At 61.1% G+C, this 18084-nt stretch overlaps 2 protein-coding genes across 2 annotated transcripts; one reads left to right on the top strand and one right to left on the bottom strand.

Moving 5' to 3' along the window:
- The first annotated feature begins 1151 nt into the window (after positions 1-1151).
- Positions 1152-8958, top strand: LOC114502298. Its single transcript, XM_036009073.1, has 6 exons — positions 1152-1348; positions 3659-4335; positions 4993-5127; positions 5486-5614; positions 6307-6374; positions 7232-8958. Exons 1-6 carry the CDS (start codon positions 1309-1311, stop codon positions 7479-7481), a joined length of 1299 nt encoding a protein of 432 aa, XP_035864966.1. The 5' UTR covers positions 1152-1308; the 3' UTR covers positions 7482-8958.
- Positions 8959-11268: 2310 nt separating this feature from the next.
- On the bottom strand, positions 11269-16721 carry LOC114503889 (CMRF35-like molecule 7). The gene is made up of 4 exons (XM_036009072.1): positions 16682-16721; positions 15202-15528; positions 13797-13998; positions 11269-11761 (listed from the first exon to the last, which is right to left on the bottom strand). The coding sequence occupies exons 1-4, from the start codon at positions 16719-16721 to the stop codon at positions 11269-11271; spliced, it is 1062 nt and encodes a 353-aa protein (XP_035864965.1).
- Between the last annotated feature and the right edge of the window lie 1363 nt (positions 16722-18084).

Genomic DNA, 18084 nt, shown 5'->3' with positions numbered 1-18084 from the left:
CTGCAATAATTAGTGATGTGGGACATCTTTTTACGTGCTTATCGGCCATCTGAGTATCTTTGGAGAAAAATATCTATGGAAATCTTCTGCCCGTTTTTGAATCGTTTTTTTCTTTTTTTTTTTTTCTGTTGGGTTTTAGGAATTCTCTATATATTCTGCCTGTTTGTTGGCACTGGCCTGTGGGCCTTGTGTTTGGTGGTCCAGGGCTTAACCCAAGTATCACGTTCATCAGCTATGGTGAAAGGGGGGAAATGAGAAGTTGTGCCCTTACGGTGAAAGCTAGAAATGGCCAACGATTTGGCAGGAGGTTCTACAAGACAGTGAGTTTAAGGCCGTGGATAGCAGCCTCTGGGAAAAGTGTTGGAGGAGCCACTGACACGCAGGCTGGACTGGAGGGAATGTGTAGCTGGCTGAGAGACCAAGTGAAAAGCTATTTTTTAAAAGATTTTATTTACTTATTTTTAGACAGAGGGGAAGGGAAGGAGAGAAGGAGGGGAACATCAAGAGATACACGACTGCTTCTCGAGTGCCCCCTACTAGGGACCTGGCCCGCAACCCAGGCATGTGCCGTGACTGGGAATCAAACCAGTGACCCTTTGGTTCACTCACAGGCCGGTACTCAATCCACTGAGCCACGCCAGCCAGGGCACCCCAGATCTCTTAAGTGAGAGTGTTTTATGACCCCAAAGTAGGCAGCCAGAGAGAAGAGGCAGCTGATTAAATCAAAAAAGAGGCCCACTGCCCTGGCTGGCATAGCTCAGTGGATTGAGCACAGGCTGTGAACCAAAGTGTTGCAGGTTTGATTCCCAGCCAAGGTACATGCCTGGGTTGCAGGCTATAACCCCCAGCAACCGCACATTGATGTTTCTCTCTATCTCCCTCCCTTCCCACTCTGAAAATAAATAAATAAAATCTTAAAAAAAAAAAGAGGCCCAGACAGGAAGAAGGGAGAGTCAGGGGACCCAGGGGACCCAGGGTCTCCTCTGTCCAAGGTTTCACACGTAGGGACTGCCTTTCGTGAAGGTTCATGGTGTGGCCCAAACATTGTCACTACGCAGGGGGAAAATCAACTGATTTTCCCTGTTGGGCTTGGTCCGTTCTCGGGTATGCCCCTTGCCTCTCTTCCCCTTTTTTCAAGGGAAGGCTCCAAATGAGGAAGCAGCTGAGAGGTGAACGAGGAAGTGGATGGCACAGGGACGCACAGGAACCTCGAACAAGTAGAGGGTAAATGACCGGGCTCCGCTGCAGGCTCCTCAGTGCCGGCTGGGACTTGGATTCGCTGGGGACACCGGCCAGGGAGAGAGGACCATGTGGCTGCCTCCGGCTCTGCTCCTTCTCTGCCTCCCAGGTGAGTGGGGCTGGGGCTCGGGCAGCCTGCTCATGTAGGGGGCAGGAGGGTGCCCTGGGTTCAGGCCAGAGGCACAGTGATGGCCAAAACAGGAAGGGCACATCCATCCATCCATCCGTCTATTCTCCTGTGCACTTAAACGTTCACCCACAGATCCTACCTGCACTTCCTGAGCGCCACCTGTGTGCCAGGACCGTTCCGGATGCTGTGATTCAGAACAACTTCTGCACTCGGGGGCTCAGGGTTGGATGAGGAAGGCAAGCAGTTGCAACACAGCGTGGGACTTGCTATAGAAGGGACTCACCCTCTGGGGGATGAGGGTGCGTGGCAGGAACCCCGAGCTCTGCTGCTGGAAGGACGCGGGTCTTCACCAAGGCTTTCCGGGACCTTGGTCTTGAAGAATGAGCGGAAAAGGGGAAGGGCGCAGGCAAAAGCGTGGAGCCAGGAGGGATCGTGGGAAGTTCAGGAACTCGCAGGGTTTCTGTTCTGCCGGCGTTCAGTTGAAAGGAGTTGGAAAGATTCCTTAGGAAGAATTAATGGAGGGTCTACCATGCCATTCTCGGCATCCACCTCACGTTGTTTAGAATCAAGGTGTGGCGTAAGCAAGTGCGTACAACCGTCTGTCCACGGCTGGATGTGCAGAGACAAACTCTTAGAAAAGACATTCCAAATGCGTGAGGGCACTTTTCTTTTCCCCTCCGTGGGACGTAGATTTAGGATACAAATGAGAGGATAGCCTTTGCAGAATGATTTCCTTGGCTGGGTTTCCTCTCAAAGCGTAGAACCTGCCCAACATGGCAGACGCTTCCAAGAAAAGTGGGTGGAAAGGCAGAGATTTAGAAGGAGAAACCAGCTGGTAAGACTGACCGCAGGCAGAGGGGTTTCCTAACGATTGGAATGAATGAGCTGGCGGGCGGGCCTCCCAGGCGTCCTGAGGCCCTACGCTCCAGGTCTCAGACTCGGAGGGACATTTAAACGAGGTGCGCTCCAGTGCACACGGGAGGTGCTCGGCGTGTCTGAAAAGGCGGTGACATTCTGTGACTCACCCTAGAGGAAGCAGTGGCGGCTGGAGCCAGCTCACTTGGGCTCACGACAGCTGGCCGTGAGTGTGTTTTCCTGACTTCACGTCTGGTGACAGCATGTGGTTAGCTTGAAACTGGGCACGGTGAGGTCACTTAAACCAGGGAACTCGGCCAATACCACATATCAGGGCTCCTCCCTGCCTCCCTGCACATCACTGCTTGCAGAAACCTGCTTGCTTAGAGGAGATAAAACCACCTAAAGGCCCTGGCCTGGGTGCAGGAAGACCGATGACGGAAACCACTTCCCACCCCTTCGCGAGCAGCGGGCTGACACCTCCAGCCTGGTGGGGGGGGAGGAGGGGGTTCACCTGTCCCTCCCGAGTACTTGCAGCGGGGCTCAGATGAAAACTTCAAAGTCACTTGTAAAGACTCACATTTCCTGTCTCCTTTCCACCCCAGCTCCTGGCTCTGCTCCCGCCTGTCTTTTCAGGCTGTGGGGACTAAGAATTCAGGTGGTCAGCCCACGCACGCCCCAGATCCGAGACAGGAAGCCTAAGGGGGTCTCCTTAGGCCCCTGCCCTTCTCAGCAGCCAGCTGTGTGAGAGACCTTGTGTGTGCCGATTCTCCCGAGGGCAGGGGCACCACACTCATGTTCACCGGGGGCCACAGCCACCTCGAGGTGGCCTTGAAAGGGCCGAGTGTAATTCTAGGACTGTATAGATGTAACTGCTCCTTCACTAGGGGCAAGGAGCTCGACCTTGCCACCGGGTAGAAGCAAGGTGCTGGGCCAGATAAGATAACGTGGAGGGCGGGATTTGGCTCATGGTCCTTGTGTTTGCCGCCTGTGGCCTAGAGAGTAGCGAGACTCCCCCATCGAGGGCACGTGGAGAGGGCAGTGAACCAGAGGTTTAAAGGACAAGCCTGAGATGGGGAGAGCCCAGGATGCAGAGGCCCCCTCCAGAGGGAAGGGTTTGGGCTCAGGACAGGGCGGGAATGCCAGCTCTCCCAGCTCCCACCTCCAACGTGGGTCCGACTCTCCCCACCTTGAGGGTGGGGACCCATGCATGTGGTCACCCAGTGTCCCTGGGCCCCCCCGGAACAGGTCTCTACTCCCCGTTGATGGCACTCTCCAATCCCCAGTCTCCACGCTTAGGTCCTGAGCTCTGGTGTCCCTCAGGGGCCCCATCCCGGAGCCAGAACCGGCCATGCCTCCCCCGGCCACTGCCCCCTGGGGCTGGTCCGGGGACCCATCGGGATGGGCTCCTGGGATGCGGTTTATGTTTTCCAGGCTGTTTGTCCCTGGGGGGCCCCAGCGTTGTGAGGGGCACCGTGGGCAGCTCCCTGACCGTCCGGTGTTGGTACGAGGAGGGTTACAAGGGCTATAACAAATACTGGTGCCGCGGAGAGCATGACACGGATTGTAACAAGATCGTGGAAACCGACGGAGAAGAGAGAGAACGGAGAAATGGCCGAGTGTCCATCCAAGACAACGCCCACGCCCGCACCCTCACAGTGACCATGAGGAACCTCCACGCCGCCGACGCTGGGTCCTACTGGTGTAAAATCCAGACAGTGTGGATCCTGGACGTGTGGTCACGGGACCCCTCGTTCCGGGTGCAGGTGTCTGTCTCCCCAGGTAAGAGCCCCCTCACTCCGGCAGCCTGCGCTCTGACTGCACCCGGGGACCAGGGTGGGGCTACACCCAAGAGTGTCTCTGGGTCCAGCCTTGTTGTCCTCCGTCTCGGGGGTGGAGGGAAGAGACTATATCATGTGGGCAGGGAGGGGAGGGGGCGGACCCTTCCGCCTGGACAGGGGCGGGGCCAGCAAGCCCTCCGGAATCCCGCACTTTCACAAGCCTCTCCAGCCGGCTCACAGGAAGCCCCCTGCACCACGGTGCCCTCTAATGGGCCTCACTTGTTCCAGGAGGGAGGCTTTCTGGGCGGAGCTGCTGTCTGCCGCCCCCAAGTTCCCCCGAAGCCCCGCCCCTGTTCTTCCCGCTCCTGTCCTGACTTCCAGCCCAGCGCACTCCCATCTGCTGCCTTTAACGACGCGTCACACGGCCGCCCCGCCCTCTGCCTCTCCCAGACTCGGCCAGCTGGCTTCCAGGGAACTTGGCAGCGTCTCCACCCAACCCCGTCACTGTCCTAGGCGGTTTTACTGAATAACTCGGCAATCAACCTCGTCTCAGGCTCGGTGGGCTTCTCACCTTCGGCGGCCTGCATTTCCTCTCTGTTTCGGAGCCCCGCTCCGTGGCAACGGGGCAAACGTTGTCGTCACCCGAACGGGTGGCGTCTAGAGCCCTGCACTCCGCTTCCCAGCAGCATTGCACGCCTCCGCCCTCCGTACCCTCGTCCCCGCCACCCCCACTCTCAGCCTCACACGCGCCTCCAGGCCGGAGGCCTTTGACCCTCCTCACCACGTTCTCCCCCCGTTTATTGCCCGCCCTGCTCGTGCCGGGATCTCGCTTCCTCCCAGAGCCAGTTGCAGCGCTCACAGCGGGCTGTGCTTTCTTGTCTTACCAGTACGCTCAAGTCCCGCGCACCCTTCTCCTGGCCACCTTTCGAAACCCTCATGCTTGAGTCCATCCTGAAATGGGGCTGACGGACCATCGGGTTTTCGCAGGACCGAGGGGATGCCGGGGGCGTGGGGTTTTCCCGGCTGGAGGTGGAAAACTCCCCGGCAAACTTGGGCAAGCCGGTCACCCTACCTGTAATCTACCTGCTCCAGTACTGCTGGGGCAGTCACCCCAAGTTCATGGTTCCTCGTCCGACCCATCTGTTCTTCCTTACCGAGAGGGCACAGGATGCCAGGCCAAGCTCTCTCAACCTCTTTCCTCCTTCACCTGCAAGCTCCCGTGCAACCGAACCCTTTTCCCCTCCTTCCCTTGTAGGCTCGGGGTCAAGTTTTCTCCGCCAGCTGAAGTGCATCGTCCTGCAGCTGGCGCCTCACTCCACGGCTCCTCCTTGAGCTGAACGCCCTCTCTGCTCCTTCACACCCTCTCTCCGCCCCTTACCCGCACCCCCTCCCGTCCTCAGCCTCAGCCTCAGCCTCTCCCTCGTCCCTGCTCTTCTTCGCCTCAGCCTGCGAACGTGCTCCTGTCTCTCCTGTCCTACAGTCACCCCGCAACCCTGCAGCCTCCTCCGTGCGCCTCCGTGCCCCCCTTCCCTGCTTTGGGCTTCCGCGGAAGGTGGAGGAGGCGCTGCTGCCGCGCCCCGTGGAGCCCCGCCCCTTTCTATTGAAGTGCGTCAGTCTGATTGGGTGTCTCTGCCTCCCCCCCCATGGGGGCGGGGCGTGTGCCGCGTCCACCGACAAATCCCCAACAGCAAGGACCTCAAGGGCTGTTGGGCGAGACTGAGCCTGTGTTGGGTGCCCTGCGAGGGGCCGAGCCTCTGGGGCGGCTGCTGTTTGAGGGACACCATGACGTTAGGATAGAGCGTGGGGGGGCGGGGCATGGAGGTTGTGCCAATAGTCTGGACGCCTGAGGTCCTCGGGGCGGGCCGGGTGACATGTGAGTCGTGGGATAAGTGGCCCGAGATTCCGTGTGAAGGCCACTCTGAGCCCCTCCCGAGTCTGTGCGAGGCTCTGGGCATCATCCAGGCCCCTCCTTGCTCCCCCTCCCCCAGGGGCTTCTCATCAGACAGAGCGCCCCCTGGCGACCCCTACCCTCACCCCTGGCAGAGCCACACTCGGAGTGGACAGAACAGCCTGGCACTTATTAGAGGGGCGACTCGTGGCCAGTTCTGGAAAAGTCACACTAGTCCCCGAGGGGCTCCGCCCAGGAGGCGGCCTGTGTCTGGTTGCAGGCTCGGTGGAGCCCTTCCAGACCCCGCGGGTGCCGGTGCGGAGTGAGTGGCGGGAGGAGGGCAGTGCCTGACGTGTGGTTTCTCTTCAGCACCTCGTACGACCACGAGACCGGCCCCGCATCCCACCGCACAGGCCATGCTCCCGGAGGCCACCACCGGGCGGAACTTCAGCGCTGACCGACTGCCTTCCTCCTGCCCAGGGTGAGGCCCGAGGCCCGGAGGCCGGGGACCGGGAGGGTCAGCAGCCCCGTGGGACCCCCGCGTGGGGGCAGGCCACACACTGTGTCTTTCCCCTCACTGTCTGTCGGTCCCCCCCCCCCCCACTCTGGTTGTGATTTTTACGTTCTCTGAGGCCACGTGGGGATTCTGAATGGAAGCTGTCACTTGTCCTGTGACTACTCCGTCCCCCTGCCCCGTGGAGCAGGTGCGGGGACAGAGACAGAAGCTGGTTTCAGAAGGCTGGGCAGTCCCTCCTCCCCGGGTCCTCACCCCTCCCCTCTCCTTCCCCACCAGGTCTGGTCTCAGAGTCCCGGTCCTCCGGGCCCTAGCCCGGGCTCGCTTCCAGGGGTCTCTGCTCTACCGCGGATCCTGCTCCCACGAGCTGCTCCTGGGTCTGTGGGTGGACGGGCTGGCCCCGGCCTGGCATTTGGGACCCCTCTCCTCCTCCCAATGACCCCAAAGGAGGGCTGGGACGCTGCTGCCTGACCCCGGGAAGAAGGGAAAAGGGCTTTTGCATGTGGGTTTCCGGCCGTTGTCGACAGAGGGGACACCGAGGGGCAGCGGGACGCAGGGACCGCTCAGAGCGCGGCCTGGTTCCTCTTCCCCCTTTCCCCCCATCACCTCCCAGCCACCGTCCCCAGGGCAGCTCTTGACTAAGGGAGGAGAGGTGGCAGGGGCCCCACAGAGGGGCCCCGGAGTGGGTCCCTTCTCAATGCGCTCCTGAGTTATTCGGGCCCTGGCATCAGGCCACAGGCAGCAGCAGGGACAATGGGGTTTTGGGCCACCCCGCCCCCCACCCCAGGAGGCAGTTCATTTCCTGTCACCGTGTCCCCCCACAGGGTTCCGCTCAGCACCGTCTACTTCCTGCTCCTGCTGTTGCTGAAGGTGCCCCTGCTCCTGAGCACGCTCGGGGCCCTCGTCTTCGTGAACAGGCGTCTGGCGGGCCCTGGGAGGAGACGGGGTCGGCCTGACCTTGGGGATCCGCCGCGCCCTGCGCCAGCTCCAGGGAATGCCTACCCGGGGATCCAGTCCTTCAGACTGAACGAGAGAGCTCTGCAGGCCCTGCACTCCAGGGCAAGGAGGCAGTAGCACCTGGATTCTGGGGGGCACTCGAGTTTTCTGGGGGTGTTGTTCCCGCACCTCAAGGGAGGCAGACCCCTGGGGCTCAGCGGGCACTCGCTCTGGTCCTCACGTGGGGGAAGATGAGTCTTGGGCCCCTGTGTGGGGTCTCCCTTCTCGTCCCCAGACCCCCCAGCTGCTTACCCTCACGCCCACTTCCCAAGGGAGAGAGTTCTCTGGAGGCTGCGTGCGCGGAAGCCTGGCTACTTATTCTGTGGCACAGAAACTTCGTAAGCCGGTGTCCCTCAGGACAATAGCCACCTCCTCCCTGCAGACAGGAGGCTCCCGGTCATTGGGCTCCCAGGGCTCCGTCCCCTCCTCTGGGGGCAGAAGAGGGACAGTCCCAGGGGCCTTCAGCCCGGACAGAGGACGCTGCCCACTATCTCGTGTGATCGAGTTTCCTTCTCCTCTTCTGATACGTCATGGGTCTTGTTAGACTTCAACCCGCTAGTGGCTCTGTGACCAGGGCATTGGGCTCAGTACGGCTCTGCCTGGGGTGGCCGTGGCCAAGCAATTTCAAGTGCAAGCTCTGGGGTCAGTTGGCACACTAGTGGGAAGAGGAGGCCATGAGTGCCCCAAATCTCTCTCCTGGAATTCCCCACCCTGCCAGCTCTCCTGTGCACGGAGCCCACGGAGGGTTCCCGCTTTGTGGACTTGAGGAGAAGCCTGGCTGGGGCCCCCCGTGGCCCCTAAACCCCTTCCGTGGGCGAGGCAGACGGAGTCCCTGAGGACCGGGTGCAGGACACAGAGGCGAAGAGACGCTTCACTACGTTGGGAAGGTGTGATGCCACGGCCGCCCCTGCGCTTCCGGGGCCCAGGACAGGGCTCAGGCGGCTTTTGAATGCTTGTCAGTGGCCCCCTCCCTGCAGTTTGTGGGGGGGCATTTCACTGCCCACCACAAGCATCACCCATCCCCTGCTGAGCCCCTGCGCGCAGACCAGCCGCCCTGGGAGCTGAAGGAGAAATTCGTCTAATGAGGCGCACACTCATCATGTTAACAAACACACGGGGGAGAGGGCGGGTGTGGAAACACAGTCGTGACAAGAAAGACGTTTACGCTGCTGTTCGTTTAAGAAGACAAGCTCACAACGCGGTTCGGCAGAGGCAGGGCTGCTAGCACCCCAGGAGGGGAAGCACAGTGGGTGCCGGAGGGGCCGGACAGGGACCGGAGGTGGTGTCTGAGGGTGGCGATGAAGGAAGGGTGGCTGTCAGCTGAGGAGGGCTGGGGGCGGGGCAGAGAGAGGAAGCCGGGCCTGGAGGGCCTGTCAGTGAGTGGCGTGTGGCAGGAGTTTCTCACGGTGTGTGGGCGTGCCTACGATGCCCTCGCAGTGACCTTTCCACGCGGCAGTGCACGGGGAGCTGACCCAGGCCAGCCAAGGTCGGGCATGTGGCAAAGGCTTAGAGGGACCCAGCTCTCACTACAGCTTTGCTGTGAGACACTCGGGTGGATTTGGGCATATCCCAACGGGGTGGCGGGCGTGTTTTCAGGAGGCTTATTGAGCAGACGTGTAGGAGCTCGGAAAGAAAGGGCCCGGGAGTCCGGAGGGTGCTGCCTCGGAGACGAGAGAGCGAGAGAGCGGGGCCCGTTCGCAGCAGCAGGAGCGGCAGGAGCAGCTGGGCCACGCAGAGCTCCCCTCCTCCGTGCGGCTGGGGTTTGCAGGCAGAGAGGTCTGGCGGGAAGCTAACGATGTGGGTTCGCAGGGCATGGCCGCTGGGGAGAAAGACGTATGGAGAGGCTGATCGGAGCCCAGGGAGGGGCGACGTCTCCAAGGAAGGGCTCAGAGCCAAGGACAGGGCATGTGGAGGCCGGGCAGTGAAGAGCCAGGCGTCTGGGGTCCTGTATGTTCTTCACGGATCCTGCTGTCTGTCCCTCCGATACCGCGAGGTCCGGCTTCCCTCTGGGCTCTGTGATCCCGTCGCGAGAGTCGAGTGCCGGCAGGGGATTCCTCCCTCTTTCTTCTTTTTCAGCACTGCCTGAGGCGTTCCAGTTCTCTTGCCTTCCTGCATACATTTTAAAGTGAGCTGGTCTTCATGAACAGATCTTGCTGGGATTTTGATAGGAATCGCGGTAAAGGTGTAGATGGATATTGTGAAGTGGGTATCTTTACTATGCTGGTACTCTGGCTTCTCTTCAAAGCGAACAGATCTTTCGGCTTTCACTGTGCTGAGCCTTCCAATCCACGCACATGGCACAGCTCTCGCAATGTATTAGAAATCTTTGACATCCATCATCTGCTTTTCATAATTTCTAGCATAAAGACGCTGCCCCTGGCGCACCTTCTGGCCGACCAATGCTCAGCTGCTTCTCTTTTGGTGGGGGCGGGGTGCAATTGGGAATAGCATTGGAGTCTTCAGGTTGGTTTCCAATGCTCGTTAGCAGGTACAGAAATGTGGCTGGTGAGTGTGTGTGCTCACCTTTTGTCCTGTGACCTTGTGAACTCACGTATCAGCTCTAGTAGTGCTTAGGTAGATTCCTTGGGATTTTCTATGTAGACAGTCATGTCATCTGCCAAAAAAGGATGCTTTTATTCATTCTGTTCTACCGTGCGTGTTTTAATGGTACCCTGGAGGCACCCTCGGGAGCCCCTGGGAGGTTTCGAACCCTCGATGGCCGTCAGGAGGGAGCGTGGGGCACCGGGGACCCACCGTCTTCTGGCATTTCTACTTTTAAAACCGAAGCCAGAAGTGAAATTCCTCGTGTTTAAATACAGGCATCGAACTCCATTGAAAGGTACTGCGATCAAAACAGGACGTGTTTGTAGGTCCTTGCCAGTCCGGGGTGCGGGACGGGGCCTCAGAGGAGAGCGGAGAGATTGCGGAGCACTGCTGGGCTTGCCCGGCGCTTGTGCCTGGGGCCATCTGGTGCGAGCAGCAGGCCTGGGCACTGCCCTCCTCGAGCGGCAGATGGACCTGCGGGGCCCCGGGCTGGCTCACGGCAGATCCGACCCCGCTGCCTGGCCCTGGGACTGGGCCTCGCCCTTCAGGGTTCCTGGTCCTTGTGTGTGACACGAAGGTGCCAGATTAAGACTTGCGTGTGACAGTTTGAAAGCATGACGCTACGGTCGTATACCCACCACCCCATGAAGGTCTGGGTTGAGATGACAGTAACCCAGGTGATCACCTTTAAAAAAAACTCCTTAAACTGCACACGGAGCGTGTGAAGACTCTGTAATTTTTGAGGCATAAATACACCTCAATAAAGACTTTTTTAAAACGTAGAAAATAACATTTTAAAAGTTATCTTTGAAAGTCCCCACGCGTTTCTTGGTTCACCCCCCAGCCATCAGTGCATCTAAGCATCAGGTGCTCCTCCTGACTTCCCTGCGGAAATGCAGAGGCATCTTCCAGGCCCCGCCCCTAACACCCCCTAACGCTCTGGTTGGTGCGTTCTGCGAGGTGCACCTCCCTCTGGCGTCAGATTGTGAGTCGCTTCACACCCCCTGCACCGTATGGAGAGAGCACTCCAAACAGCATCATCTCAGAGAGCACAGGAAACCAGAGATTTAATAAGAAACATGCAGCGCAGACACACTGGATGCGGACGCAGCCACGGTCCAAGCTTGTCCTTAACCGTCTACGTTCGGGTGCTTCTCCAGAGGGTCCGAGGCGACAGAGGGCGGCCTCCGCACACCTCTGCACCCCTGCCTGTGGGGCGTGTGTCTTAGCCCCGGTAGACGCTCTCTGAACCTTTTTGGCTTAATCCAGTTTCCGTACTTGCTGGTTGGCGGGGATCACGACTCCATCACTCGCTGGAGTCCTAGACAGTGTCACCACCCCCCACTGGCAGAGCCACCTCATAGTCACCGGACAGGGGGCCGCGGGAGGACCCGCACGGCTGAGGCTGCGGGTGCCTCCGAGGACCCGGTGTGTAAGGGGAGCCGCGCCTCTGCTCCGCTCTCTGCTCCGCTCTCTGCTCCGCTCTCTGCTCCTGCGCTGGAGGCCAGGGTGCGGGGCTGTGCCGACTGCGTCCCTGCAGCCAGGACGAGGGGGGACCGCTCCCCAGCGGGGACCCTCCTCTCTTTTGGAACGGCGACCCCTGCTTATTCCCCGAGAAGCGGTCGGCAGGCTCTGCGCGCTCGAGGCGGGGAGTCGGTGGCAGGGGCGCTGCGGGCTTCCCACGCAGACGGAGCTCGTTTCCCTGGGCCTCCGCCGGCTGCCTGCTCAGCCACATCACCGCGCACAGCAGGCCCACAAGCAGGGGCACCTTAAGGAAGGTCAGGAGCACAAAATGGATGTTGCAGAGCAGGGACCTGTAGAGGGACCATGGCCACAGGTGTGAGACTCTTTCCGTGGGCCACCTCCCCACTCAGCCCCCAACCCCTGCAGCCCAGAGTGGCGTGAGGGGCAAGCCTAGGATGCTTCCCTGGCCGGGAAGGCCCCTTGGAGGGGCTCAGTCACCTTGCCCAAAGGCCAAGCCTTTGGAGGCCAAGCCAGTACGGCCCAGCAGCCCTGGTCTGTCTCTCTTCTGCCTTCCGGCGGGTCTCCCACGGCTCACCGTCCCCCGTCTCCTGCAGCCCCGCCGAGCTAAAGGTCTGCCCTTTCCTGTCTTCCTCATTCCACTCTTCTCCCCGCCGCCCGTCTCCCTGTGGAAGGTCTGCCCATCTCCCCGGCTCAGATCTGCGACCCTGGCCTCCTCTGCCGGGTCCTCCTGGGAGGGACCTCTTGCGGCTCTGACCCCCATCTGAGAGTACCCGTGACACGTACTTTGTCGTAGGTCCCTCGGAGCTCGGACACTTGGTCCAGTGAGACCCTTAGGCCCTGGGTCACACCTGTTTCTGTTATCAGCGTGTGAGAATCTGGTCCCCCTCACCGTGTGCCTCAGCCCCTCTGCTGGGACCCATGCGCCCCCCCCCCCCGGAACCCCGCAGGCCACCCCTATTCTGCCCCTCAGCCTGCCTCGAGCAGGATGAGTCCTGTCGACGTCACCGACAGTTGTCTCCAGGGAGAGAGGGCACGCCGCATCGCACGTCCTAAAAATACCCTCTGTGCTCTTTGCACGAGGCCTGCTCCCTCCTCTCTCCCTGCCACTCCTTTCTCTCCTGCTTCTCCAGCCTCGGTAGAAGTCCTCATTCCACACCCTCCGCTCAGCAGAACCTCTGCTGTCCAAGCAGCTGCGAGCAGCACAAAGCCGGGTGGCAGAGCAGGTGCCCCTCACAGCCTCGCCTCACTGGGACTCATCGCTGAACAAACGGTCCAGCGGGAGCTGGGCTCCAGGGAACAGGACCCCAAAGAAAGGGAAGGTGACGGGCTGGAGCAGAGAAGGGAGCTGATGCAGGGCGATTCTGAGAGGCTGGACCCAGGGAGAGAATGGACCTTGACCCTGGACTTCATGGGAGCCCTCCAGGCAGCGGCGGGCATAGTCAGGGGCTGGGGATGTTTGCCCTTCGGTGGAATTGCTTACTGACTGTCCTTGGGGAGCCTCCGAAGGGAGGGGACTTCAGGCTGATGCCCTCAGCCCCCCACTCCCGGTGCTGGGGGAGCGAAGGGCTGGAGCGGTGAACCGTGTGTCTGCCCGTGACTGTGACAGGCAGGAAAAGAGTCCCTGAAGGCACCCGAGCCCCCAGAACCTCTGGACATGTTATGTTAAGGGGCAAGGGCTGCAGGCGGACTTCAAGTTGCCCATCAGCTGACTCGGGGATGGAGAGGTGGTTCTGGGCTATCTGGGTGGACCCCACGCCTCTTTAAGGGAAAGACGGGCGTAGGACAGTCGGGGCTAGAGTCACACAATGAAAACACCTCTCGGACATTGCTGGCTTCAAAGATGGAAGGAGCCAGGACCCAAGGAGTGCAGCTGGCCTCCAGCAGCTGGAAAAGTCGGGGGACAGTCCTCCCCTGGACCCTGCAGAGGAACTCAGCCCCGCCGACACCGTGATTTCGGCCCATTGAGACTCGTTCCAGATTTCTGGTTCCCACAACCATCAGATAGTAGAATTTTGTTGTTTCAAGTTCATGGTAAGGGCACTTCCCTTCTAGCACACTTGAGGCTGAACCCGGCTACACTTCCTTTTGCTTCTTGGCTGGGGGAGAGCCAGAGGAAGACCAGAACCTCCCCTCCTGCAGCCCAGCCGGAGAACTTGGCCTAGGTTCCACAGGGAGAGGGGAGCACTGTAAGTCCTCCGGGGTGAAAAGGGGGAGGGGGAGGCGCAGGGCAGACGGCCATTTCTCCCCTGCCCGGGCGCACCAGAGGGGTTACACGGGTGTCTCTGACAGAGCGTCCTTGGGGGAGCAGACCAGGGAGGCAGCCAGGGTGTGGGGGGAGGGTCTGCAGGGCCCGGCTCTGCTCACCTGGCGAGAGACAAGCTGCTGTTGCCGCTCTGGACAATTGGAGGCGAGACCCCCAGTCTGGCCGGTGCCGATGACGTCAGCGCTACAGGCGGGTGTGGCGTCTCAGGCTTAGCTGTGGGTGGTGACATAGGTCCAGTCAAGTTAGCTGCTGACTGCAAATGTGTTTGCTGGATTTGCCCTGACCGTGCAGAGCAGAGCAGCGCTCTGGGCGGGGGGGGGGGGGGGGGGGGGGTGACTCAGGTGCCCCCCGCCCCTCAGGTCCCTCTCCACACCCCGCCCCTAGGGGTCGAGGACGTCTCTGCCTTTGCACGGCCGGTCTGCCACACTGGGCTTTGCTTGCACCTTTCTGGTTCCTTACCCAAAACGTAGCATGACTGCGTGTCCAGAGAAACGCCACTTCACCAGGGCCCGAGGGACCACAGTTTACACAGGTGTCTTGTCTGACCTCAGAGCCCCGCTGGGCACCGCTCACAGGGCAAGAGCCACGTGCCCAGTTCCTGGAGCCGAAGCCCCACTGGGCCCGAGCAGGCTCTGTGCCTGCTGCCGGAAGGGGGTGACCCAGGAGCTGGCTGCCCAGGGCGCCCCGCTCCCCGGCGGCCCGGCCAGGACTCGTCCGGCCTGGAGGGTCCCAGCCTGCAGTGCTCTGGGTGCCGGCTGCTCCTCCACTTTTCCATGCGTCCACCCCCACCTGTGTTGTCTTTTCCAGCTAATTTCTGGAACATTCTAGAACCAGCATACCTCCCCATCGTGCACACACACGCACACCGTGTTTGCATGCACCGAGTTTGGAAAGACTTTACGAACAGGCTCACGAGTCACAGATGCTCGTATTACCTACCAAGTGTTGGTGGGTCTGTTCGGGGGTAAAGGCCAGGACAGGGGCAGGGAGGGGGGTAGCTTCCCAAACACAGAGCCAAGACTGAGGGCTCTGGAGGCGGAGCTGAGGGGCGGGGGCTACAGCCTGACTCTGTTTCCAGCCTCAGACCCCAGGGAGGCTCTGGTGCTTCTGGGGCAGGTGTGGCTGAGCCCGGAGTCCCCTTGAGGCTCAGAGGCAGCCCAGGGAGGCTATGGGTGGCCCATGGGTGGCCCTCAGTGAATCCATTGCTCCTGCCGTTAATGAGTTCAGAGTCCCTCACCCCCAGAGAGAGAGGGGGCCAGGGAGAGGGCCCCCAACTGTGCTGAGACTTGTGCTTTCTTCCAGTCTTCCCAGACTCCTGGTGCACGCTCCCCCCACCACTTGCACACACGTGTGTGCCCACCCAGATGCACACGCACACGCACAGGCACATGCATAGACCCCGGGCTCCTCTCCTTCTGCCCGGCACACAGAGGGAAGCTGTGGCCTGCTCCACGGGCCGGTGCCCGGCCTCCAGGGACGGCAGGGGGCGGGGGGCATGGCTCCTACCTGGGTCCACGGACACGCGCACCTGGTGCCCTGGGTTGGCTCCGCTTCTCTGAATCCCACACCAGTAGGCATCCGTGTCACTTTCCCGGAGCGCTTCAGTGGTCACTGTGAATGCGTTCCTCCCGTGGTCGTCCTGGATGGCCACGTGGCCACGCTGCACCCTGTGCTCCGACCCGGTGGTTGTAACGATTTCGCAGGAACGCCGGGCCTCTCCGCGGCACCACCACTTGTGGTAGGTTTCCCACCCTGCGTCGTAGTGACACCGGACGGTCAGCGAGTCCCCTCTTGATCCTCTCGTGGACGGCGGGCCGGAGATGCAGAAACTGCCTGCGAGACAGAAACCCACCCTCCGTCTCCTTCCCGGGGTGCCACCCGGAGCCTCCACCCTCCGCCCTCCGCCCTCTGCCCCAGGCTCTCACATCCGTCCTCCTGTTGGCTCCTTAATCCACGACACTATTTCTTTTGTTGTCACCTCTCTCGAAAAGGGGCCCTTTGGGCTACCGACCGCTCCCCTCCTTGAACACACCCTTTCCGCCAGCCCGGGGTCCCCAGAGCTGTGGGCGCACACCGGGGCCGCCTCCGCCCCCACGCCCGACGCGCTGCACCCGCCCACCGGCAACCCCCTGACCCCCCACATGTGATCAGGTTGCAGGAACTACACACGGACGTTTGTGCACACGCACACGGCGCTCCCATTGCACACGCTTGCTCACACACTCACTGTCTTCCTTGCACCCCGACGACCATGCCCTTTTGTGTCTCGGTGCCTCCCCCAGGCTGCTCCCTCCGACCGGAGCGCCTGCTCTCCGCCGTACCGACTCGGTTTTTCTATCCGCTCCTCAGGGCTCAGCTCAATGTCACCTCTTCTGAGGTTCTCAGGTTCTGGAGCCGACTTAGCCCCCCTGATGCCGCCAGACTGCCTTGTCCCTGTCTTGGCCATCACACTGACCACATTGACAATGGTCCCGTCTTTGCTCTGTCCCGAGCAGAAGCTCAGGCAGGCAGGTGAGCCGGGTGGAGCAACAACAGTCCAGAGAGCTTGTCACCCTGGCTTCACTGCCTGTCCCCTCCCGGTTCTCTGAGCGCTTTAGGGAAGGGGGCTCGGCTCTGGCTACAAGGCACCAGCAGCCGAGGAGGCTCTGAAACAACCCGGGTCCCTGAGCCCCTCCCTGGCTGAGGGGGTGTGAGCTGCAGCCCCAGCGCCTGAGCCCCTGAAGGTCCCAGGGTGGGACTGGCTCCTGGGTTCCTCCCCCTGTGTGGGGGGTGGGCAGAGCCGGGGGTGGGGGCGGGGACGCGGCCCCGACAGGGGAGCTTCTGCCCCTTTCCCCCCGACAGAGCAGCGGGCACTCAGCAGGCCCTCGGTTTCCTCCCACTCAGAGGGTCCGCTGCTGGGCTGGACGCGTCCCTTCCCCCAGGACTGACCCTCTCTGGGTCCCGCCCAGCACCAGTCCTGCCCATTCCTGCAGCCCCGCCCACTCACCTGGGACGAGGAGCAGGAGCAGAGGTGGGAGCAGCCACATGGTCCTGGCGCCCCGTTCTCTCCCTGGGGACCGTCAGAGGCCAGTGACCTCCAGGACTGAACGGAGCCCAGAGGGAAACTGCCTTCGATGTGTCTGAATCATTACATTTGTTTCCCTCCTCTACTTCCCTCATTTGTTGTCCTCGGTTACTTCCTCATTTCATTCATTGGGACAAAAACAGTGTCGTCGCGTATTAGCATACCACTGATGTGTCTCAATAACTTGGGGGAAGCAAAGCGTCCAGGCCCGGCCAGGGATCTGCTTACCCGTGGGAGTGCGAGTGCTCGGAGCTGAGAAGTGGGGGCCAGGACACGGGGTGGGGGATGGGCACACAGAGGAGCTCAGAGCTGGGGTCCCAGGGAGTGAGGGAGACGCGCTGGGTGTGCACCTGGGGAGGACACAGCCCTCAGAGCTGACACCCAGCCTGGCAGCAGGAGCAGTCCCGTCCCCAACCTGCCTCCAGGCTGCCCCACTGCAGGGCACAGGGGGTCTCAGACCCCTTCCCAACCTGTCCCCTACCCCTCCCTCTGGACAGCTTCCTCCCAGTCCTGAGTCACCCTGAAGCAGAGACCGCCGTGGGGAGATGATACGAAAGGAGAAGCGGCCTTTCCCCTCAGCCCCAGTTTGTCCTGGGTGGCTCTCCCCACTTCTCTGCGTGTTTCACTGGCTGTGGGTTCCACTGCGCCAGGGACACTGCTCCTTCTAACCACCTCCTGAGGGACGGTCCCGCACCTGCCCCCTCTTCCTGCAGAAGGCCCCTTCTCCCTCTGCTTGCTCTCCTTCCCCCTCCCCCCTCCTGGAGTCTGTCCTAGGAGGGAAATGTCCCTCCCTGGCCCCTCACACAGGACGTCACACACACACTTCCTGGCACTTGGTCTCCCAGACCCGTTGCAGCTCCCACTGCCAGTACCCGCTGACACTCAGGCATGCCCCAACGACACGCTGGACCTTCTGCTCTCCTCCATCAGTCTGTCCCAGCACCTGATCCGCAGGACCGGGGCCTCCCCCTCCGGCCGGCCGCTGTGTGATCAGCCTTCCCAAGGTGAGGTCCACTGGGCGTCCTTCCTGCCACCTGTCACCCACCTAAGGCCTCACTGGGTCGAGGCTTGGAGGTGGAGTGCACAGGGCGTTGCCAGCTCAGGGGAGCGTGTGGTGAAGGCGGGGGAGGGGGAACACCTGTTTGTGTTTGTGTTTGGGGCTCATCCGACCCTGGCACTGGGCATCCAGGTGAGCGTGGGAGCTTGCAGCCAAGAACCTTTGAAGAGGGGCAGGGCAGGACCACAGGGGCGGCTGGCCTCCTCCCGAGCTCCCTGTCTGAGCGGTGATGGAGGTAAAACAGATACAATAAATTGCATACATTTAA

This window comes from Phyllostomus discolor, chromosome 8 (assembly GCF_004126475.2).
Source record: "Phyllostomus discolor isolate MPI-MPIP mPhyDis1 chromosome 8, mPhyDis1.pri.v3, whole genome shotgun sequence".
NCBI classification, from domain to species: domain Eukaryota; kingdom Metazoa; phylum Chordata; class Mammalia; order Chiroptera; family Phyllostomidae; genus Phyllostomus; species Phyllostomus discolor.
The sequence above is the reverse complement of the archived record's forward strand: the minus strand, read 5'-3'. Positions and strand labels throughout refer to the sequence as shown.

Bases quoted from the DNA above. Each gene is read 5' to 3' on its own strand.
- LOC114502298 (XM_036009073.1), top strand. From the start codon at position 1,309: ATGTGGCTGCCTCCGGCTCTGCTCCTTCTCTGCCTCCCAG. The intron at 1,349-3,658 runs GTGAGTGGGGCT...TATGTTTTCCAG, and splicing joins GCTCCTTCTCTGCCTCCCAG to GCTGTTTGTCCCTGGGGGGC. The intron at 5,615-6,306 runs GTCAGTCTGATT...CCCACCGCACAG, and splicing joins GCCCCTTTCTATTGAAGTGC to GCCATGCTCCCGGAGGCCAC.
- LOC114503889 (XM_036009072.1), bottom strand. From the start codon at position 16,721: ATGTGGCTGCTCCCACCTCTGCTCCTGCTCCTCGTCCCAG. The intron at 15,529-16,681 runs GTGAGTGGGCGG...TCTGTCTCGCAG, and splicing joins GCTCCTGCTCCTCGTCCCAG to GCAGTTTCTGCATCTCCGGC. The intron at 13,999-15,201 runs GTAGGAGCCATG...CCCCGCCCAGAG, and splicing joins GCGCGTGTCCGTGGACCCAG to CGCTGCTCTGCTCTGCACGG.